The sequence below is a fragment of the Odocoileus virginianus genome, chromosome 26 (genome assembly GCF_023699985.2).
Source record: "Odocoileus virginianus isolate 20LAN1187 ecotype Illinois chromosome 26, Ovbor_1.2, whole genome shotgun sequence".
In the NCBI taxonomy this organism is placed as follows: domain Eukaryota; kingdom Metazoa; phylum Chordata; class Mammalia; order Artiodactyla; family Cervidae; genus Odocoileus; species Odocoileus virginianus.
In genome coordinates this window covers 25,407,891-25,430,413 of record NC_069699.1, presented here as the reverse complement: position 1 = coordinate 25,430,413, position 22,523 = coordinate 25,407,891, and the positions used below count along the sequence as shown (strand labels likewise).

Sequence of the window (22,523 nt, the reverse complement as noted above, 5' to 3'; positions counted from 1 at the left end):
ATCCAGTTACACTCCACAAGGAGACCCACCAGCCTGGGGATTCTCTTTTTCCCATAAGCATGTTTAGTACCCCAAACAAAATGGAACTAAAGGGAAGGAAAAACGAGCCAAGGAAAACAGCATAGGGTGGCCTCAAGTCTGCATTCACATGAAACATGCTCCTGCATGGGTCACCTCACCCCAGGAAGGTCACCCAAGGGGGCAGCCCTCAACAGTGAATATCTCACTAGTTTATGATGGAATGAAAGGTCCCACAGGCTATTAAATATACATGTGACCCCAATGTCCTGCAAAAATCACCCATTTCCAATCTGCACATTTCACCGTATGTCTGCTACTTCTAGGACTCTCCTAAATTAAATCAAAATGGCATTTCTGTCTCCTTAAAGGTCAAAAAGACCTCAAGTTGGAGTCTGACCTATCGGTGGTCTGTAACATTAAACCATCAACAATTAGCTTCATGCTTTCACTTCCAATGCCACCCAAGTTCCTTTCTCTCTGTGTCAAGGCCAGGGCATTCCTTCTGTCTGGGTGGTAAATGAGAAGAGAAAGGAAGGAGGAAGGGAGGGAGGGAGGGAAGAAAGCAGCAAGGGAGGGAGAGAGAAGAAAGGGAGGGAAGGAAGAGAAGGCAGGAAAGAAAAGCAGGTCATTTATAATCCAGTGCTCTAAAGGGGCAGAATCCCGCACCCGTGTTACAGGAGCATCATCTGTGATTGCTATGGAACGTCAGGTGTCACTGGGGTGAGGTGAGGAAGAAGGGAAAAAAGAGAGAAAAAGAGCCACTTCTGCCTGGGAAACAGGATAATGGCAGACAAGTCCATCTCATTAAGCAGATGAACTTAAATGCTAACAACACATTTTCCTCAGTTAAGATGACAGCTACATTTTCAGAAGCTACTGACTTTTATTGCTTAATTAGATGCTCCACTGAATGGGTGTGTATGGGTGAGGGTGTATGTGTGTGTGTGTGTAAGAAAATGAATGAAAACTGATTTAGGAAAAGAAGAAAAAATGTATTACTAAGAAAACAACCTAGTTTTTTAGAAAAATTTTCTTGCTCCACTGAATGATGTGTATGTGTGTGTGTATATGTGTGTAAGAAAATAAATGAAAACTGATTTAGGAAAAGAAGAAAAAAATTATTACTAAGAAAACAACCTAGCTTTTGAAAAAAATTTTTCTTAAGGTTCCCTGAAACATTTATTTTGATTCCTTCCGAGTTATTTTTGCTCAGATTCTAGTGTCAACTTTTGCGATATCCTTAAAGGACATGTCATGGCATTTTCTCTAAAGTAAATACAGACGCTGTATTGCATTCTTTTATGGAGAGTGTATATTCTTGTTTGGATAGCAAGCTAAGCAAAATGTTACATTAAGTGCATTCAAAATCACAAATGCATGTTAACAAAAGTAGCTAATTAATTATGCACAGTTTCCCACTAATCCTTTCAGTTGGTATAAGAGAGGTCATACTTATTCTTTAAAATGTCCACTGAATGAATTCTGCCATCCCCCATTCTGAAAGGCAAGAGAAACTGCATTGTTTTTTATTTACCTTCTCCTTTTCAAATCTTTAACCAAAAAAAATTTTTTTTCAAAATAAACTCTTTCAATGTGAGTCCAGGCTGCCTCCACCTTTGAGAGAGAGCATTTCACTCTTAAGCTGCATGGCATAGAAACACACAAGCAAATGCCTGTCTCTAAACAATTTTGCTTTCCTTCCTTGGCTCAAGGGTTCAAAGGAAAAATTAAGACAGTTGCTCTATATTATTTACCATTTTAGGGCTTAATAATTCAAATTTTAAAGTCTCTGTTTGCAAACAGTATTTGGAAATAGAGCAGGAACTATGAAGACATTTCTACTGGATTTCTTTATTTTTATTCATGTTTGCGTTGTTTTTAGCTTAATTTAATTCTATGAAGACATTCATCTACTTTTGGCTTGTTGTATTTTCTCACTAATACAGCACAGAACACAAGTCTCAAACATTTTAGCAGGAAGATATCAGTAAATAGATTAAACTGTTTACTATGTTGCACTGTAAACATCATCTCACTTATCATCCTGGATGTGATCTGGGGGCAAGGAGCAGTGAAGACCTTTCCCAAGGTCTTTGCTTAATGTTCTAATTTGTATTCCCCTCCAAAGAAGCCCTTAGAAAATTCTATCAAGGTTTATGGCTTCACTGACAACTTGGTTTGATAAACAACGGAATTATTTCTTGCAGCACGTATAAAAAAATCCATGGCAACAATGGTGGCTAAACTTCCATCTAAAAACATGACACATTCAAAATAAAAGGGAGTGAAGGCATCTTCCAGAACTTAATTGTTCTTGATTTTATGTTGCCAAACCCGGGTCCTATGGGTGCTAAGACCGAAGACAATGAGAGGACTCTTTGCAACCCTATGGACTGTAGCCCCCCAGTCTCCTCTGTCCATGGGGCAAGAATACTGGAGTGGGTTGCCATGCCCTCCTTCGGGGGATCATGCCAATCCAGATACTGAGCTACATTATATCTCCTACATTGGCAGGCAGGTTCTTTACCACTAGTGGCACCTGGAAAGCCCAATGAGAGGACAGAGGTGACCAGTGTCAAATATTTTCCAAATACGGTGGCAAAGCCTGTTGCTTCACAAGCAAAGAGCACAACTACTATAGGAAACTTGTACTCCATCTCACAGAAACTGAGTTAACCAGAGAATACACAATTTCCTGTATCAGATTGCTAAATATGACTGAGAGCAATGTTTTCTTAAAGCATAAAGTATGGAATTCATAAATGTAGGAGACTTTAAGTTTAATTTATAAAATGAATTGTGGTATCTCAAAAATCACACACCTGATTTTCTTATGCCTCATTATATTTATATTGCATCCCCCAAAATGGAACTCTACTCCTGAATTCCCCCTGGCGGGAGGAGATATATCTATTTTAAGGCAATGCTATTCCTGTATGGACAGCTGGCAGATTCCACCTGTCCAGAGGAGGTGTTGTCAAAGTATCAGATGTCCCCAAGACCTCATGACAGTGTCACCTGCCTTTAAGGCTTCTGATGGTGGTCTTCCTGTAGTTTTACTTTCAGAAACTGGTCAGGTAACTTGAAAATCTGTTTCCAAGTCAGCAGCACCTGTTCAGTCCTGAGAACACTGCAAATACAGAGCTCAATCCACGTGTCCCTGTTCTCTGGGGCTGACACTCTAGCAGGACCTGCCTTGGTCCTTAAACTGCACATCTCACAGGGAGACCTCCTCCTTAGCAGGGCCCTACAGATGCTGAATGATGCTGAATTCCGAAGTCCGCGTGGGTGTAACTTACAAACTCCTCCCCTCCTCAGACTCTGGAAGTCAGTCACCACACGTGGCACATGAAGCAGTCACATCAAATGCCAGGCAGATACACTTTTCCCTACTAAGAGAAGAATCCACCCTGGGCACCAGAACTTCACATGTAGGAGCAAGTCAGGCTTCCGAAGGCTGGACCTAGGGCCCCTTTGTAGTCAGTCCATTATGATGCAAGTGACCGCTAACTAATGCCCTCTGTCTGTTGGTGGCCCGCAGAATCCGTGAACTTTGCCTAGGGCAAGACGTTCCTAAGTGGAAAGTTGACAGGTAGTGGAGCTCAGCATTTTGTAAATACAGTCACATGTCTTAATAAATCTGACTCCATTCTTTGGCAAGAGGCTGGGGCTTAGATGTGCCATCCACAGATACAACAGACTCCAGGGTATAATATCAGGAAAAGACATCTGCTCTCAACATGGAAGGTACAGTTCTTTCCTCCACAGCAGAATGTTTCCAAACTGTTGGCCACTGCCTTTTAGTGAGCCATGAAATCAGCTCAGTGGGTGGCAAACAGCATTAAAAGAAAAAATTAAATAGAAACACCAGACTTCTAAATGTAGTAAGGATAAATATCTTTTGTGAACCTTTTCTTAATTTTTAGACACATACATGGGGACTCACTCACACTAGTGAGTGTTGTACTGTGATTATATAAAACATATTTCTTACCAAAAAAAGATTGCAAAGTGCTCTTTCAAAGAGGAAGATAGCAGGAGGGGCTTTGGGGGACAGTACTTAAATATCTGTGTTTGGGATGCATAAACTGACACATGTGCATAGTATAAAACAGCTACGACGGGAATGCATAAAGATAGTATGGATTTTCATAAATTTATCAAAACAAATAAAACTTTATCAAAGATGGATGCCCTAATATCTGGCTGTGATTCACCTTTTCGCCTCTGAAATTATTTTTTTTTTAATTTTTATTTATTTTATCTTTGGCTGCGCTGGGTCTTCACTGCTGCACACGGGCTTTCTCTAGTTGCGGTGAGCTGGCCCTACTCTCTAGACGCCGCACTCGGGCTGAGTTGTTCTACCACATGTGGAGTCTTCCCAGAACCATGATCAAACCCATGCCCCCTGCACTGGCAGGAAGACCACCAGGCAAGTCCCTGAAATGCTTTAGCGGTGATGGAATTATTCCCCCTTGTGGTGGACCCTCACCTCTAAAAGCCCCTTCCCTCCTCTACCCCAGACTCAAGTGTCTACACAAAGTATGGCTCCGACTGGCTCGGGGCAGCAGTGGGCAAGATGAAATCCACAGCACCCGACGTTCCTGAGGCGTGTGTTAAAGGACCCGACTGACAGGATGAGCGGCTCATCCCACTGTCCATCTCCAACCTGTCCGATTTCATCGAAGAAAGTGAAAGTGTCTGTCACTCAGTCATGGCAGACTCTTTGAGACTCCATGGACTACAGCCTGCCAGGCTCCTCTGTCCACAGAATTCTCCATTTCCTTCTCCAGGGGATCTTCCGGACCTAGGGACTGAACCTGAGTTTCCCCTTATTGCAGGCAGATTCTTTACCATCTGAGCCTCCAAGGGAAGCTCTTGCATCCAGGGGACAGAGTCAATTTGAGCCTAGGGTTTGCAACACCCTTTGGTAAAATAAATGCTATCTATGTTTACCATGCAGGATGTGATTATGTCCATCTTGTGTATTCAAGTGTCCAGCCTGATGTATTTCCATAGCCTGAGCATATGAACTGACCATTATCCAGATGAAGACTAGCATGGGGCCAGCATCCCAGAATCTCCCCTGGGGCTCCCAGTCAGCATCCTCACTTCTAATCCCAAAGGATAATTTTGCTCTTAAAGAGAAAGCAAGACTCAGGATCTCAGGATCAAAGTATTCCCCAAGCAACAGCATTTGGATGAAACCAACTCTACACTTTTAATGTATTTATTTCTACTGTTACCTTTTATTTACAGCACAAAATGACTTTCCATTTGTGCAATCATGGCATAAAGTTTCCTTTTAAAAGAAATCTAGGTGAGACAAAAGCATGTTCCTTTAAGAAAAGTGTGAAGTATTGAACAAAACAGGTGGTGTAGAAATGCAAAAACTGAGTGGATGGTATGCAACTGACCTGAGTTTGAGAAACCCTTGTTCTTGGCTTCTTCTTGCTCATGTTTGCTGATCAGCGTGAAATGCTAAACTGGCTTAGCTGACTATCCCCAACCCTGATTTTCCAAGGATGATGGTAGCTTCTCTCTTGTGCTCCAAAGCATCAGAGGACTAATTTCTCTCTCACATTGTCTTACAACAATTTAAGGTCGGTGCTCTCAGGAGATGATATGATGCTATTTTTCTAACCCTCTGGCTTGTACTTCTTATACACATCACGCTTAATTAAGGCTGGACTAAGTTGATTCTGAACAAAAAGAAATATATCAATCTTTCTCTTCTTAAATTTCTTCTATTTTAAGTTTTAAAAGGTCACTTAGAACTGGGATCAACTATAACAACAGGTCACAAACAGATCATATTGAATGCCTTTAGTGTTCTAATTATGGCAAAAAGCAACAAACCCTTCCATAGACTTAACTTTCAAACAAACTGAAGGAGAAAGGAAAACATTATTTCAATATATGTAACAACTTCCTTCCTTGTCCTCTCTCTGAATTAGTGTAACATCCTGTACATTCTATTAAACCTAGTAAATGTAGCAGAGGAGACTGTCTGCATTTCACTTTTAAGATGTACTAATCACATCAGGCAAATTAGCTTAATCTTACCTATGAACAGACTTTGAAGGCAATTAAACAACCCTGTCAAAACAAAGATTTGCTGGCCTGCACTTTACATGATACCACGTGTCCAAAGGATTCTTCTTTCATTTCTCACCAAGTATAAACAGAGGTTATTAAACAGGGACTATATTCAAAACAACTTAAAACCTCATCCAATTTGTCCTGGGTCTACAATGACCAACTCATACAAAATAAAGGCAAAATCTCTCAAGTAACTCACTTGAAGTCAATATATTCAGGCATATACACTCGCTCCCAGATTCATAAACATGTATAATTCCTACATGGAGTCATACATATACATGCAGCTTCTACAAGCTCTTTAAGCAATCTTTAAAAAAAAAAAAAACCTTATTTGTCAAAACACAGTTTATTAAAGGTTTATGACTAATTAAAGTTAAAATGTGGTTTAGAACTTGAAAATGCAGATACTGAGGTTGAAGTAATGCTTTTATGAAAATGATGAATCTGAAAAAGATTCAGCCAAATGCAGCATTTAATGTCTTTCTTCTATCTGATGTTTCCCTCTGCCATTTCAAATACCAAATGCAATCAGTCCTTCAGATAGACTCACATGCTGATCAGGGCAGCTGAACGGAGAAATTATAAACTTCTCCAACTTTGCTACTTACTACCTTTCATTCTCCAAAAGCAAAGGGGAAAGTTTTTTTCAGTTTTCAATTTTACCTTTTAGCCACCAAGGAAAATTAAGATATTACTCTACTGATAGTATTAATGTTTTGAACTTTCAATAAAAAATTAGATAAAATATTTTTTTCTTGCTTGATTCCCCCTTTAAAATTCCTTTATCATCAGCAATTCTATTCCAAGCCCCCTGCATATGTTAATATTCCCCTGTGGTCCCTATAAGCATAATGACTTAGATATTTCAGAGAATGATGTGAAGTATTTGAAATCCAGTAACATTACTATAAAAAAAAATACTTCATCCTATTTTACGTGTGCTCTTACCAATTCATTTAAGCTAGAGTTTAGAACAAGAAATGAAAGTTAATATGTGCCCCATATGCAACTTCCATGTCTCATTAGATTCTAACACATAGGCCATTAATACCCTGTGATTAAGCAAACTGATTAGCTTTTGTCAAGATAATATAAGTTTTTCTTTTTTCATCTTAACTTTTTAGCATATACATAAAATTTTCTACATGGGTGTACTGCATTCATATCAATATACAAAAATGTTACCCTACAAAGAATGTGATGCAGCTTGCCATCTTAAGTGAAGATTTGGTTCAAAGAAATACAAACTCCATAATTTTAAGAAAATTCCAATATTCCTCACGAGTCAGGATAAAAATGTAAATTTTCATCTATTCAGGCACTTTAAAAATAGCTGATATTAAACACGCAATCGTTTTATTTTTAGAACACTGAAGTCACCACATATGCAATGAATTACCAGCTTCACACTAAGATGTAAACTAAGAATTACTCCTGATTGATCAATTACTGAGATTTATATGGCCTTAGGAAGTGACAGCTCTTTCTCCACCCAGATTCAAAGGGCCACTAATTAAATAAAAGAAATCTAAAACAAATTAAAGTGATCTAGTCACAACTGTAATTTTGGGTTTATGAAACCGTGCCACACAACCGTCATCAAAGCGCTGGCTTGTTGCAAGGTCCTCTAGTCCAGCCTCTCCAGTATGACAGGAAACACAGCAAAGCTAACCACCTGCGGAGTGTTTATTCTGGAGCCAAATTTACAGTTTTCAGACACATGTATTATATTCTTTATTGCAGCAACCCCGTGATATATGTACAGGCAGACCTTGTTTTATTGTGCCTTGTCTTTATAGAGCTTTGAAGATTACTGGGTTTCTTACAAATGGAAGGTCTGTGGCAAAGCTGAGTCAGGCAATTCTATTGACATCATTTTCAACAGCGTTTGCTTGCTGCATGTCTCTGTCACATTTTGATAGTTCTCACACTATTTCAAATGTTTTCACAACTATTACACTTGCTATGGTGATCTGTGATCAGTGATGTTAGGCATTTTTTAGCAATAAAGTATTTTTAAAATAAGGTCTGTACATTTTTTAAGATAGAATGCTATTGCCACTTAACAGTATAGCATGAACATCACTTTTAAATGCTCTGGAAAACCAAAAAATTTTGTGTGGCTTGCTGTATTGTGATATTTGCTTTGTTGCAGTGGTCTGAAACTGGACCTGCAGTGTCCCCAGGGTATGTCTAAATGGTTTTCATATTTTACAGAAGAAAGCACTGCTGGGAGAGGAGAAGAAACCTGTCCAAGTTTGCAAGGTTGGCAATAGGAGAACTAGAATTAAAAATCTGATCTGAGTCCATTGAATCCTAACCACTCTATATGCTGACTGCCTTTCTTATGACCCTTGTATCAGCTACCTTCTGTCCACTGGTCTGACACGGAAACTTCCCAGATCCAGGGACCACATATGAGCTCACCATCCATTCTGGCCTATCTCAGTATTAGGGAGAACACAACAGGTGAACACATGCCCGCTGATGGTTTTTCTTCCACCAGGGGCCTAAGAACTCCTACAACATGAAGATTTTCAACAAGCCCACGACCAGAGGTCACTCTATATAGTCCATTCCCTCTTCAGCTCTTTCAACAAACACCTAATATGAGTTGCATGTCTTTGGTTAATGAATTCTCAAATCAACATGTGTAGAAACACTAATGTCCCAGCAACAGTCACTCTAGGAAATGAACAAAAACTGCCTCCTTTGATTACAGACTGTCAGCATCTTCTAATCTGCCCCAAAGTTTCTCCAGATATTGAAAAATAAAACCTAACTATATTTAGCTTATTTTTAAAAACAGACCGACATGTTTCTTTGGGGAGTGGCAAAGAAACCACGCACTCTTAGGCTTCTAGTTCTCTTGGTCCCCAGAGCTGTCAACTGACTCAGCAGTAATAGCAGGAAAAGAGGAAGAGCGAGAAAAGATGGAAATTAAGAGAATCAAACAAGCCAAAGGGAAGCAGGGAGTGCCACCCTCCGGAGAAGAGGGGTGGGACCCAGGCGCTCTGCACTTCAAATGACAGTCAAAACAGACACAGGCAAATAGACAAAACAAAAGCCAAAGCTCCTCCTGGAGCGGCGTGGGGTGTGGCGGAGAACGGGGTCCCAGCTGCCTTCCCCTGGAGGCTCATGGGAACCACTCACCATCCTTAGACAAAACCACGCTGCTGCAGCCGCCCACCCTGGGCCATAGGGGGCTTTCAGCGACAGGGGCATAACCGCACATCAGCACTTGTAGCTGCCAATCTGACCGAGTCTTCCATGTGTAATTCCCAGGGACAGTTCATAATCCAACACTCCCTCCTCCTGCCCCATCGCCTCATCTGTAGGCCCTCTGCTCCGATTTTGTTCCAAGTGATGTGGACCCACTGCTTTGAAAGGTTCCCCCAGGGCTTCGCCCACAGAGCTTATTTTACATACAGTTCATAGCTGTCAGACCATCCCAAACATCCTGGAGTAGGAAATGGCAACCCCCTCCAGTATTCTTGCCTGGAAAATTCCATGGACAGAGGAGCCTGGCAGGCTACAGTCTGTAGGGTCGCGAAGAGTCAGACACAATTGAGCACGCATACACGCAGCCCAAACATTCCTTCCAAATTTGATAAAAGTGCATCCAGCTCTTTGTGTCTTATACCAACAGACTGAAAAGACAAAAGCTTATTTAAAAAACAAAACAAAACTGACATGGGTTCTTATTCTCAAAACCCCCATACTTAAGAGTCTAGAAGACAACAGAACAGAAACTGTATCTTGTCTCTTCTGCTGTCAAGGATTTGCTGTTTTGCTGTTGTTGGGAAATTACCAAAGACTTAATTTTGGGACCCAATCTTCATCGGAAAAATTTAATGGGGAGGCCAGTCACTTCTGATTTAACCTTGATTTTAAAGCACTTTGTGTAAGAGCTAATTAACTCTTCTTACTAAGGGTCGACCCAGAGGGATAGATTTAAAATTTGCGGAGTCACAACTCCCACACAATACAGTGTCAAGAGACAGTGAACTCGGATCATCTGGGCAGAGGATGGGAGGGAAGAGCTTCCAGAGGCTGCCCACACAGTCTGTACCCAGGGCCACATGCTAGGAGCTGGTGGAAAAGAGAATGGCAAGTAACTTTTAAAGGAAACATGCAAGCAGGAGTCAACACTGTTATACCTGGAATTCAAAAGAAACTTCTAGCTCACCACATTTTACACTGTTTTTGTGGATTACAAAAATGAACACTCACTTCTTGGCAGAACAATTCCAACATTTTAAAAATGTGACTTTAAAAACTTAAAAGTTTCCCCATAATCCCACTCTACAACTCTATTTAAAACCTTAAAATGTTTTATTAATGCTGAGCATTTTTTTTCCTATGGAAAGACTAATATACATACAAATGCCTTTAAAACAAACTGCATCATGGCACATGTTCCACTTTTCACCTAGACTATCTGGCTGGTATGCAGTGATGTCTGTTACAAAGATGTTCACTGAAAGCCCTAGTTTGCTTTTTCTATTCTCTTTGAAAAACTGGCTTTAATGGCAAAACTGTAACAAGAAAATAACAACAGCAATAAAACCAAGTCACTACAGTCATTAGAAAAAAATTAATACATAATATTATTTTTTAAAAGGCAACTGGGAGTCAAGAGGAAATACTTGGTGTTAATTGGTTACACTGTTAATTCTGGAAAGTATATCTTCCTGAAACACATAAAGGTTTTCACAACAGTCCTACAGCAACATTACATTCTTGCTAAAACATGCAAGGGGGAAACAAATCTCAGAAATATTACTGCTGACTTATATACTCAGCTTTGGTATTGAGTTCTTGTATAAGATACTAAAATTTTAACTAAAAAAAAAAAAAATTCTTAATATTTGCACTTAACAACAAAATTCCTTTGACTTACATTATCTCCAAGCGCTACCCAAACAACATGACAGGCATGGGAGACAGAGTGTAATTCTCTTCTCATTTTAGAGATGAAGAGACTGAGGTTCAGCATTTAGGACACTAAAACCACAGAGTGAATAACTGAGTAGAAACCTAAACCTGGGTTTTAGGTTTAATTTTTATTTAAATCTCAGGGCTCTTTCCACCTCGGTATGTGCCTTCTAATAGGAAGGAAAGGAGTTGCCTTAATTTTGCCAGAACTTCTATTGCTGTAGTACAGGCTATAAGAATAGATGAAAGTGAAGATAGTCCTTAAACGGAGTGGGGGGGGGACGACGACACAAGATGCAACAAAGGTATTGTTTTATTATTTTACATCAGAAGACTGAGAAGAACGGCTGATACATTATTATTAAATATGCACTATGCCAATGAAAGCTGATACATTATTATTAAATACGAACTTTGCCAATGAAAGGAGACATTACTTCCAAATGATAAAGTTGTCATTCCAAAAACATCTGAGTCCATCCAGAGATAACAAATCCAGAGTCAAGCTGTCACCCTGCCTCTCTTGTGTCCAAGGCAAACATCTCTAAATGGTCACTACATTCATCCCTCTCAATCTAGACACGGTCTCAGAATCCTTCCACAACGCAATCCAGGGTTCAACGCTGGCAACCAACTGCAGTTAGTATCTAAGGTGAAACTCTGGTCTCTGCCTCTGGAAACAGAGTTGGAATCCATTACTAATAAGGGGGTCTCTAAAACCTGTTTATTTTTGCAGCTAAAAAAGAACTTCTCAACAATTCTCAACATAGCTTGAATTACACCATATCTCTTTCATCAAAACAGAGTATTTGTGTAACTGACGCAAAGTTAGAGATCTCAAACTGACAAGAATGGGTCATACTTCTTAAGAGAGTAACTGCTATAGAATTCTTTCCTCTCTGCTGAGTATGGCGAACATCACTGCAGAGGACAAGGGCAGAGACCCTTGTCTATTTTGGTGACCCATGTCTATTTTGAATATTACCCCCAAATGGCGTGTGCATCTCTCTGCCTGTTCAGCAACAGTAAGAATCCTCTATGCAGTTACATAAGAAATACTGAGCTTTCTTTTCCCTATCATGAAAGAAGAGTATAACAGTAAAATCATATACTTTATAGGATATTTTTCCTGAAAAAATGGAACTAAAAATAGTGTGGAGATATTTTAAATAATTGCCATCAACAATTTTTAGTTCACTGATAACATCTAAGCAAATATCAGCGAGCTGATTCAAAAGAAGAGAGTATATTCATTACTATTTCAAAAGGGATCCCTCTAGGAGTTACCAATCCTCAAAGAAGAAGGAAAAAATTAGCCACGCAGATTTGGATTGGAATTGGAAGTTATGATGCAGACATAGTTTTCAAAATATTAATATATAAAAGGATGAATGAAGAAATACATGGAGAGATGCGTGCTGCTGTTGATGATGATAATGTTGTGTGTCTGCGTAGATATTTATATTTTCTAACTCTGTCTGCTGAGAGTGCCTAGGAACAATGAAACCTCAAGTGTAACAATCATGCTAGCAGCTGAATTAGATTTCTAAATGCCACTCACACTCCACTCAATGGAGTTAGAGCTACTTGGAAAAAAAGTGGACTCTATAGAGCTGGGGCCAGCATAGTACAAGATGAGCCTGGGATACCTTGTGGTTCCAGAAAGTAACAAGTGCTCAAAAAGTGATGGGAACACACCCAAGGATAGAGGAACTAGTTAGAAAGAGGTCCTTCTGGCCCAAACTGGCCAATGTGAACACAAATTATAAGACTCCATGAGTCCATACTGAAACAGGCAAAAAGAGAGATGGAGATAGACAGGTAGAAAAAACAGCGAGGAAAAAACACTTTTTCTTACAACTAATAAACACAGAAGGAATGTAGTCAATAAATCACCACTTGTCAACCATAGTAATAATAAATTCAAGGAAAACCTGTAAGTGGATGTGAAAATCAGTGTATGCGAGTCTCAACAGGATATTAACACAACCTTAACATAGTCCCTCTACCCCGACAAGATACCAGAAAAAAGGAGAAAACAGCACCTGCACAGCAGAGAAATCTGGCAGATAGACCTTCAACTGAGCAGTCCAAGCTAACATCACCAAAAAAAGGACAAAGTGACATCACGTGACTCTTGACAGGATGCATGGAGAAGTACACACCATCTCTTCTTCTACCCAAAATGTATGACCTGAATCCATACCAAATTGAGAGAGTTTATACAAAAGACCTAGTTTGCATTCTGCAAAAATATCAGTAGCACGGAAGACAAAACTGAGGCGCTGCTCTAAAGGAAAGAAAACTAAAGATATAGGACAACCAAATAAAACCTGTGATCTGGGATTTGCTCTTGCTATCACAGACATTGTAAGATCAAAAATCTGACTACATGCTGCAGACGAGACAACAGTACCCCACCAATGTGTATTTCGTGATTTAGATAACTGGACTGCAGTTACATAATCGAAGGTATTGTTCCTAAGAAACACACACTGATGTATCTAGGAACAGGGAGTAGAGACAGAAGAGGATAAAGTAAATGTAGTAGATGTTAATATTGAGGGAATCTGGGTACAGACTGTAGAGGAATTCATGGATGTAAGTCTGAAATTATGTCAAAATAAAAAATAAACGGAAAAAAAATGAGCATCTTCTACTGCTTTTCCTAAAACTAAACAGCTTTTCAGGTGAATCCATGTGCCATTTTACAATTTTAGTTGGTGGGAGAATACTATCTTCACTAAGTAAAATCTCACTTTACCACGTGGCCTAGTTTGGGAATGGAAGACAGTGTTCATCCATTCTAGTCAACTCTGTGACTCAGACTTTTCAGCAATGACACATGAACTAAAGCTAGAGCAAATGGAGAATGACTGATTTACACAAAAGCCACTGAGGATACAAGACTTCTGTGACTACATGCCTCAGTCTCCAAATCATAACACTCCCGAGATGAACAGAGATTTACAGAGGACTGTACGAAATAAAGGTTACTGGCAACAGAGGGCTTAACTGTCCCGCCTGCACTGCATTTGGAGAACTGCATTTATTATCTCAAAGCAGAAACAGGACCTTGCATTTAACCCAGACAACTGTTGGAGAAATTCACTTACCACCAAGTGAGGAGTGAGCACGATACAAGAACAAGCTTCTGCACGAGGTGCCTGGCAACATAAGGTTTGGGAATAGGACAAATCTCTACCCCAGTCTTCCTCTTTGGGGTCCCTATCATAGCCAGAGGTACTGGTGGAAATCTATGGAAGTGATTTTCACTGTCGCAAAGATCGAGCTGGGGACCAGGGATGCTAGAAGCCCTACACTGCACAGAGTCTTGGACAGTGAAGAATTATTTAACTTTCAGGATAACTTCCCCATATCATTCCAGACATTAGTAAAGATAAAATAGCACACTTTTAATAAGTACCCGAGTGCAGATTCTAAGTCTGTTTTACATATAAACACTAAGGAGGTTTTAGTGGTTGCAGTTTAAATACATACAGATTACACAGCCATGTTCTCAGCAGTATTACTCACCACAGCATAAAAGGGGAAAGCAAGCCAACATTCATCAATGGAGAAATGGGTAAACAAAATACGGTATATACGTCTACACATACAGTAGAATAGCATGCAGCTTTAAAAAGAAAGGAATCCTGACACAAGCTACAAGTACACAGACAATCCTGAAGGACACAGTGTAACAGAAAGATAAATGCTGTGTGATTCCACTTACATGGGCACAAAGAGTTGTCAAATGCATAGAAACAGAAAATAGAAGGAGGCAACCAGGAACAGGGTGAGGGGAAGGGGGGTAGTTTAGTGGCTACAGGTCTAGTTTGGGAAGAGAAAAAAGTTCTGGGGATGGACGGTGGTGATGGCTGCACGACAGCATGCACGTACTTAACACCACAGGAAAGTACACTTCAAAACTGGTGACAACGGTAAATTGCATGTTATGTAGATTTGACCACAATAAAAAAAATACATACACACAGATGTGTGTAGATCAAAGGAAGACTGCAGTTTTTTGTGCCATATCATAACCATAATCTGTTCACCACCCTGGAAAATGCAACTGTGGAGAGCAATGCCTGAATCCACAGCACTGCCCACCTGCACCCAGCAGACGAGAAGCTGGTGTAACCACGGTGAGTCCACACAGAGGTGCCTGAATCTGGCAATAAACATCACAGCGTCTTCTAATGTTGTTGGGCCTGAGCATTTACACACTGATCCATACATTTTTTTATAAATGATCTCCCTTTTATTCTTCTATTCCAAGTCAGTACGAAATCTACCACTAGGTGCATACATATCGGGTTGGTCAGAAAGCTGGTTCCAGTTCTTCCGTAAACCAGCTTATAGAAAAACCCAAAGGAACTTTCTGGCCAAGCCAATATATAAAACTTAGTTGTGAATTTTGTTTCATGATAGTATTGATGGCATTTCACAACATTTCTTATAAAAACCAAGGTGAGTGTGCGTGGCTCTGATGTGGGCGCGATCTACTGTTCTGTTCTCAGGGAACAAAGAGCAGTAGGAACAGGGTAACTGCTGACAACTCTGCTGAGGACAAGACTCACTCGGTCCCTACGGATTTAATATAAGCATCCTTTCATCGGAATGAAAGTTCTTATGGTCAAAGTCTCGAGGGAGTTTGCCCACTCCTCTGAAAAGGAAGCAATCTGACGGAAAACTAGAAAACCCCTGCCTGACTCTTCTTAGTGATAAAACCCACATGCACACTTAAAATAATCAAATTCATGCCTGGTAATAAACTCAGACAGAGACGAGGTGAACCGGGGAACATCATTTTCAGGCATGGGAATCACTGCATCATGTCAAAAGAGATTAGAATCTGACTGAGAAGGGCATGGGGTGTCAACTGCAATTACACATCTTCTGTTTCTCTATTGGGATCATCCCTCTTTCTATCTCAACACTGGGACATGATTAATATTTTACATACTGTCCAAAAGCAGAATGTGACTTACCAGAAACCTTACTGAACGCTTCAAATACAGATCCCCGCTTTGCCAAGAGAAAATCCTGCCCAGCTGTACATTGCTCATTTGCAAAACATAAGAGCAATGAAATTCCATTACTTAGAGAAACTGGCTGTTCCACCAAACCCTTGGCAACGGAAGCTGTACTTATCTTTTGGAACAATAGTCTCAGAAAATGTATTCTCTCTCTCTCTTCACAGAAGACAGTAAAGGATGCATTTGAGCTCTTGAAAGAGCATCTTGCCCAAGCAAATTCCTGGAAGGGAAAATCCACTCCGCTGACCTGGGAAGTAGGAAGATTGACCCTAAAACATGCAGCAGAAAGAGTTCCAAGTTTAAGAACTCTTCAAAAAGTCAAGGAGGATGTAGCATGCTTAATAATGTCCTTAAAACAAGATCAAGTATCCTTTCAGTAAGTAACTTGTCACATTGCATCCCCTAATTCTAAAAAGTAACTCTTACACCATAACTTTTTTAGTTTGTTTTCTTGGAGAGATATAACCATCTATTTTCCTGAAGATATAAACTGCCCTGAATTGTACTGCTTTGAAGATCGCAGAAATCACCCACATGAGACCAGAAAAGCGAGACTCTGTCTTTCTCTTCCCAAGGTTCCCTTCCCAGCAGCATGTGGCCACTTTTCTGCTGGTTATGTGAGACTCCTTTGTGGCTTATCCCATGGCCAGAGCTTCCAGTCAGTCCAAGGTTTGAAATAGGCCAGAAATACACTCAAGAAGTATAGATACCCTACACAAATGTGTTTGGAACATAGAACATTCAGTGGTCACAGGGCCATTTTTCCAGTTTCCTATTTAACGTGCTATATTATGGTGACAGCACATGGGCGAGCTTTTTCTGGACTTTAACATCTCATCCTGGATTCTCATATTTGATTTTTTTCCCTCACAGAAAATCCAGCAAATTGAGCCCACATATTCACCCATTAAAAGAACAATCAAAATGGTCAAAATCACAAACGAAAAATAGTCACTTATATCAGACTTTGCAATGAGAGCCCACACAAGCAGGCCACACAAACAGCTTTCGGCAGCTCGGGGAAGGCTAGGACACTGACCCTATTCCCAAGGGTCCTATGATTGGGTGGAAATAGCTACCTCCCCCAGCATAAAACTAGAAACCTCCTACACAGAAGTTTAAAATGATGAGTGAAGAACTGAAAATGAGAACAGTGGTGATAAGTGATCCTCCTGAATATCAATCTTTGTCTGCAAACCCTTAAGTCAAGCAACTGGTACAACTGACAACAGGCAAGACACAGAAAAGGGGGAATGATATATATGCAGAAATAATCGCGTGCCGCGAGCTCTGAGGACATGAGAGTGGTCCCAAAGCTGACACAATTACCCCCTGGTCACCGACCTGAACAGAGTCACCGTTTGCCCACCAGAGACTGCTCATCTGGTTCTAACTAACACACAACTCCCCAGAGGTTTTCACACGAAGCTCCAACCGAAGCACACAGAACAGATGCACAGCCGCATGAAAAGAGCCAAATCGTGAACAAGCCACTCATACTTTGGCTTCTCTGTACTGAATATAAACAAAAACTTAACACCAAGGCAATCAACACCCAATGGGGTCCCATACAATCGGAGAAATCTGTCTCCCGCCCAAACAGCCACCAGTTGAGGCCTCCCTCTTCTACCAAACATCTAGCCTTGAGCCGGATGAAGACTGCATGGCATTCAGCCTATAAAAGACCCTGGCAGTGTTCACATACCTCAATAATCCTGTCGTGAATTTGCAGGCCTCCGTCCTTGGCTGCGGGCCCACTGTCAACTATTTTGGATACAAAGATTCCTTCACTGGACGATCCATCTTGGTTGTCCTTTGGGTTAAAAAAACAAAGGCATGAATGCTAGGCATTAAGTTGATCACGAAAATCAAGCCAACACTCTTAAAACAGTAATGGACTCTTGCTGGTGTCACTAGAGGCAAAGGGGTAGAAGTCAGCTGTTTCCCCTCATATCTGTTTTAAACTAAAATTAACACATGGTAAAATAATTCAAGTCCGACCAAAAGGTATAAAAGGGTAAGTCCCTTCCACCTCTAACCCACAATCTTCCTATCCCTTTGCAGCATCGATTGGCAGTTAATCCATCCTTTCTAAAAGATTTTTTCTTTGACCAGGCCGCACAGCATATGGGATCTCAGTTCTGACCAGGGATGGAACCTCTGCCCTCTGCAGTGGAAACTCAAGAATCTTAACCACTGGACCGCCAGGAAGTCCCTTTCCAAAACATTTTAATGTATCACCTTCCTAAGTGAAAGTCTGGTCTTTCAGTCATGTTCAACTCTGCGACCCCATGGACTGTAGCCCGCCAGGCTCCTCTGTCCATGGGATTTCCCAGGGAAGAATACTGGAGTGGGCTGTCATGTCCTTCTCCAAGGGATCTACCTGACCCAGGGATTGATCCCACATCTCCTGCATTGCAGGCAGATTCTTGACCACTTGAGCCACCAGGGAAGCCCATCACCTTCCTAACCACATATCTATTCCTTTCTTATACACATAAATGGGATTATGCTCCACTCAATCTCTTTCACTTAACTTTAAAAATGTGAGAAAATTTTCACCATCTGACCCACTATCACCCTCATTTCCTTAAGTGACTAGACAATCCTCACACAGGAGTAATTAGTACTGTCTCCTGTTGTTGCGTCCCTGCTGGCTGAGATGGTAAAGAATGCCTGCAATGCAGAAGACCTGGGTTCACGGACAGAAGAGTCTGGCGGGGCTACAGTCCATGGGGTTGCACAGTCAGACACAACTGAGATACTAACACTAGCTAGTCGCTGTTAGAGACAGTATCACCTCCAACACCTTTCTACCTGTATTTTTAAATAAATACTTTCACTAGTATATATTGCTGCAAATGCCTAGTAATGGAACTGCTGGGTTGAGAGTATGCGTATTTGATTGATGTTGCCAAATTACCCTTCAGAGAGCCTGTACTGAAAGCTCATTCAACTGAGTATCTTCTCACATCCTTACAAGCACAAATGTAATATTAAAATTTTAAATTCAATAATCTGATGGTGAAAATAGGCTTTTTATTTTTGCTGCGATTTGCATCAGAAAACCCCACCAAGCACCAGCCCCCACCTCTTCAATCCTAATGAATTCTGATCTCCAATCTCTTTGAACCCCTTTAGATCTTTCAAACTCCAGTCTGAAAGTCTCTGGGAAAGAAGACAGTTCACTGCTCAAAGTCTCTCCTTTATTTAAAAGCAAAAAGCTTCAACAAACTCATTAAAAAAACAAAACAAAAAAACCCCTCACAGCTTGTTCATGAACAACTTTCCAAACAGCATTGGGATGAATACTCTCCAAGAGCGTGGATTAAATTTCTCGTGATTAACAGACGGATTTAGAAATGAAACGGCAAAAGTGCATGTTGTTTCCAAACAAAAAGATTTGGGAAGTTAAGTTCAGGATGTTCCACAAAAAACTCCCAAATCCACCATCCTAGTGATTTCCCTGCCACAACGCCGTAAGAACATCTACTTCAGTAATCATTTCTCTATACAAATACATCAAATTTATAAAATACAAATACATCAAATGCAAATACATCAAAATTCCATTTGCTAAAAAATTAAACAAACCCCAAACCCTATATTCTACAGACGGAGAGAGATGACTTTGAAGAGGTTCAGTCTACCCCCTGAAGTCTGACAGCAGGAACCCACGGTGGGAAAACACTCCGCAACTCTGCTCTCCCCTCCCTGCCCCGCTGCTCACAAAGACACACACACAACACTATACAATGTAATAACAGGATTCAAAAGAAACTACAATCACAATGTAAAATGAGCAGTAAGTGTTTTTCCCAACATCCCTCCCCACAAGACAAAGGTAAGTCTCCCACTGTCATCTGGGTTCCCCCAACACTCTTCCGGGGGGAGGATCAATAAGACTGCGGGGGCTGAGCTGGATCAGCCAGCCCCCAAAGACACCACTGCCCAGCATCGCAGACCTCCCCTCAGGCCTACTGCACACTAACCCTTTCCCGTCTGAATGTCTTGGAGACTCCTCTCTCTCTACTACTGATGATGATGCAGGAGTCGCAAGCATCTCTCAGATACAAGCACACGGAATTGCGACAGCTTCTATTTACTGAGTGCACAGCAGGTGCCAGGGACATGGGGCTTCCCTGCTGGCTCGGAGGTAAAGAATCCGTCTGCTAAAGCAGGAGACACGGGTTTGATCCCTGCGTCAGGAAGATCCTCTGGAGAACAAAATGGCAACCCACTCCAGTATTCTTGCTTGGGAAATCCCATGGACAGAGGAGCCTGGTGGGCTACAATGCAGGGGGTGGCAAAGAGTCGGCTAAACAACAACAAACAGGTATGTAATGAGTGTTCCCTGGCCATCATGTAATGCTCATAAGAGCCACACGTGGTAAGGAGTATAACTACCCATTTCATAGATGAAAGAAATCCGAGACAGAGAGGTTAAGTAACCTAGTCAAGGCCATACAGCTAAAAAGGGGCAAAGGTCTGTTTCCAACTAGGATAGGCTGATTCTCTTACACAAACTCTAAGTGGAACAGTGTCTCCCATTGAGAAAAATTTCAAAAATACACGTGAATTAAGAAAAAAAGCATTCCAGGCTATGGAATATTTCACTAGAGGACCCTGAAGAGTCTCAATGGACCACAAAGGATTTATGGACAAGCTTAAGTTCCTTAAGAGGTGACGTCAATATATCAAATGAAAAGAGATCGGTGTTTACTGTGATTGAACCGCTTTGCGTTTCTCGGCTGGGGAGGAAGGAGGAGACAGGGGCTGAGATTTCGGTTTTGGCTCGTTTTGCAGAATAATACATTTGAACTTCAAATTACATTTGAAGTAATTTATCTTAAGGAGCATCAGAAAGTCCCAGCAAAAATCAGAGAGGGACAGGCAAGAGCAAACACCAAACTGAGGTCATATGAAGACTGTGATAAGGGATGGAAACAGAATGTAAAAAACATAGCACAAAACCAGAGAAAACCAAATCCAGGACATTCCTGATCCTCTCAGAACATATCTCTCTATTCTTTGTTTGGCGGCTCCTCTCCTATCGCATTTTAAGGGAGAGCTATGCACCAAAGTGAACCAATATAACTTAGGATTTGTTTGGGTTTACTGGCCTGAGAAACAGAAAAATGAAAGGGCTTGTTTGCCACCCCAGGGGTGCCAGACAATGAAGTAAATTTGCCAAAGGCTGAAGGCATAGGTCTGATACTCCAGGCTGGCTGCTGTTTTTTCAGGGACCCGAGCACTGGTGAATGGGTGATGTGATGCTGCTAAGAGCATTACGTACTGCAAGGTGCAATGAAAAGCCTTATGTCAGAGCCCCCTGCTGGGCTTATGTCACAACTCAACCAAGCATCCAACACAGGAATTCCTTGGGAAACACACACGTCATTCGCCCTGCCTTCTACTTCCAGTAACTAACAATGAGTACACATTGTTGCTCATCCTGGCTTTTTAGCATGTTCTCAATGACCTGCCAGATTTCCAGGCAACAGGGCAGAATCCATTTAGGTTTCATTATGCTGCTTCTGCTAATCAGGACACGTTTTTAAAAACATGATGGCAAACACATGCATATGGAATTCAATTTCCCTCCCCAAGGCTAGGCATGGAGTTCTCACAAAAAGACCACATAAACTGAGAGCCCTTTAAAGCTACAAAAATCTGTCTAGTTTGTGCTTATACCACTTTTTTGAAGGAAAAAGAAAATGACCTAAAACATATTTTTTTGGTAAGTCTGAGAAAAACAAAAAAACTGCATTCTAGTGAGCCTGGAAGCATCCTTTCATCCCTGAGGAGGTGCAGAAATGAAATACCATCTTTGTGGGCTTTCCCACTGTTGCCTGACAACAATTGCCAAGCCATTAGTTTGCCTCTCCATTTCAGGCATTTTGCAAAATTTAGGCTCCCCTTTCCTATATATATGCTTTGGTGTGCAGAGAAGAGAGCTTCCTGGTTCGGACTCTTTGGGTTACAGGAGCTTTCAAAATGTCTAAAAATGAAAAGCATCTTTGTTTACTGTAGTTGTTTCTTAAAATGGTAATGTAATGATGGATAGGGAGAGAATGAATAATTATGAATAAAAACCAACTGCAGCCAACCGTCTTGTTACATGTGCCAAGTGGCAAAACACGCTCTCCCAAAGATAAGGTGGACTGAGTTCCTGTGGTCCTGGGACCATGACTGAGCAAGTCAAACCCCATTGGCTCCCTCAGCCCGTCTCACAGCTGGAAAGCCCGACCCTCGGCAGCACGGTGCTGAATCAGAGCAGCACCATGACATGCAGCCTGGGATAGCGGCAGACCAGAAAAAAAGGGAAAAGCAAAAAAGTCCCAATCTGACATAATTTGGGGCGTCTCAAATGGTGCTAGTGGTGGAGGATCTGCCTGCCAATGCAGGAGACAC

General features: G+C 41.1%; 1 protein-coding gene across 1 annotated transcript in view; it reads right to left on the bottom strand.

Annotated features, from left to right (window-relative positions):
• PDZRN3 (PDZ domain containing ring finger 3) overlaps positions 1 to 22,523 on the bottom strand; it is a 251,090-nt gene that overhangs the window by 207,758 nt on the left and 20,809 nt on the right. The window contains exon 3 of the mRNA XM_020903665.2: positions 17,815 to 17,922. Within this exon, the coding sequence (XP_020759324.2) occupies positions 17,815 to 17,922 (108 nt within the window). The remainder of the gene's footprint in view (positions 1 to 17,814; positions 17,923 to 22,523) is intronic.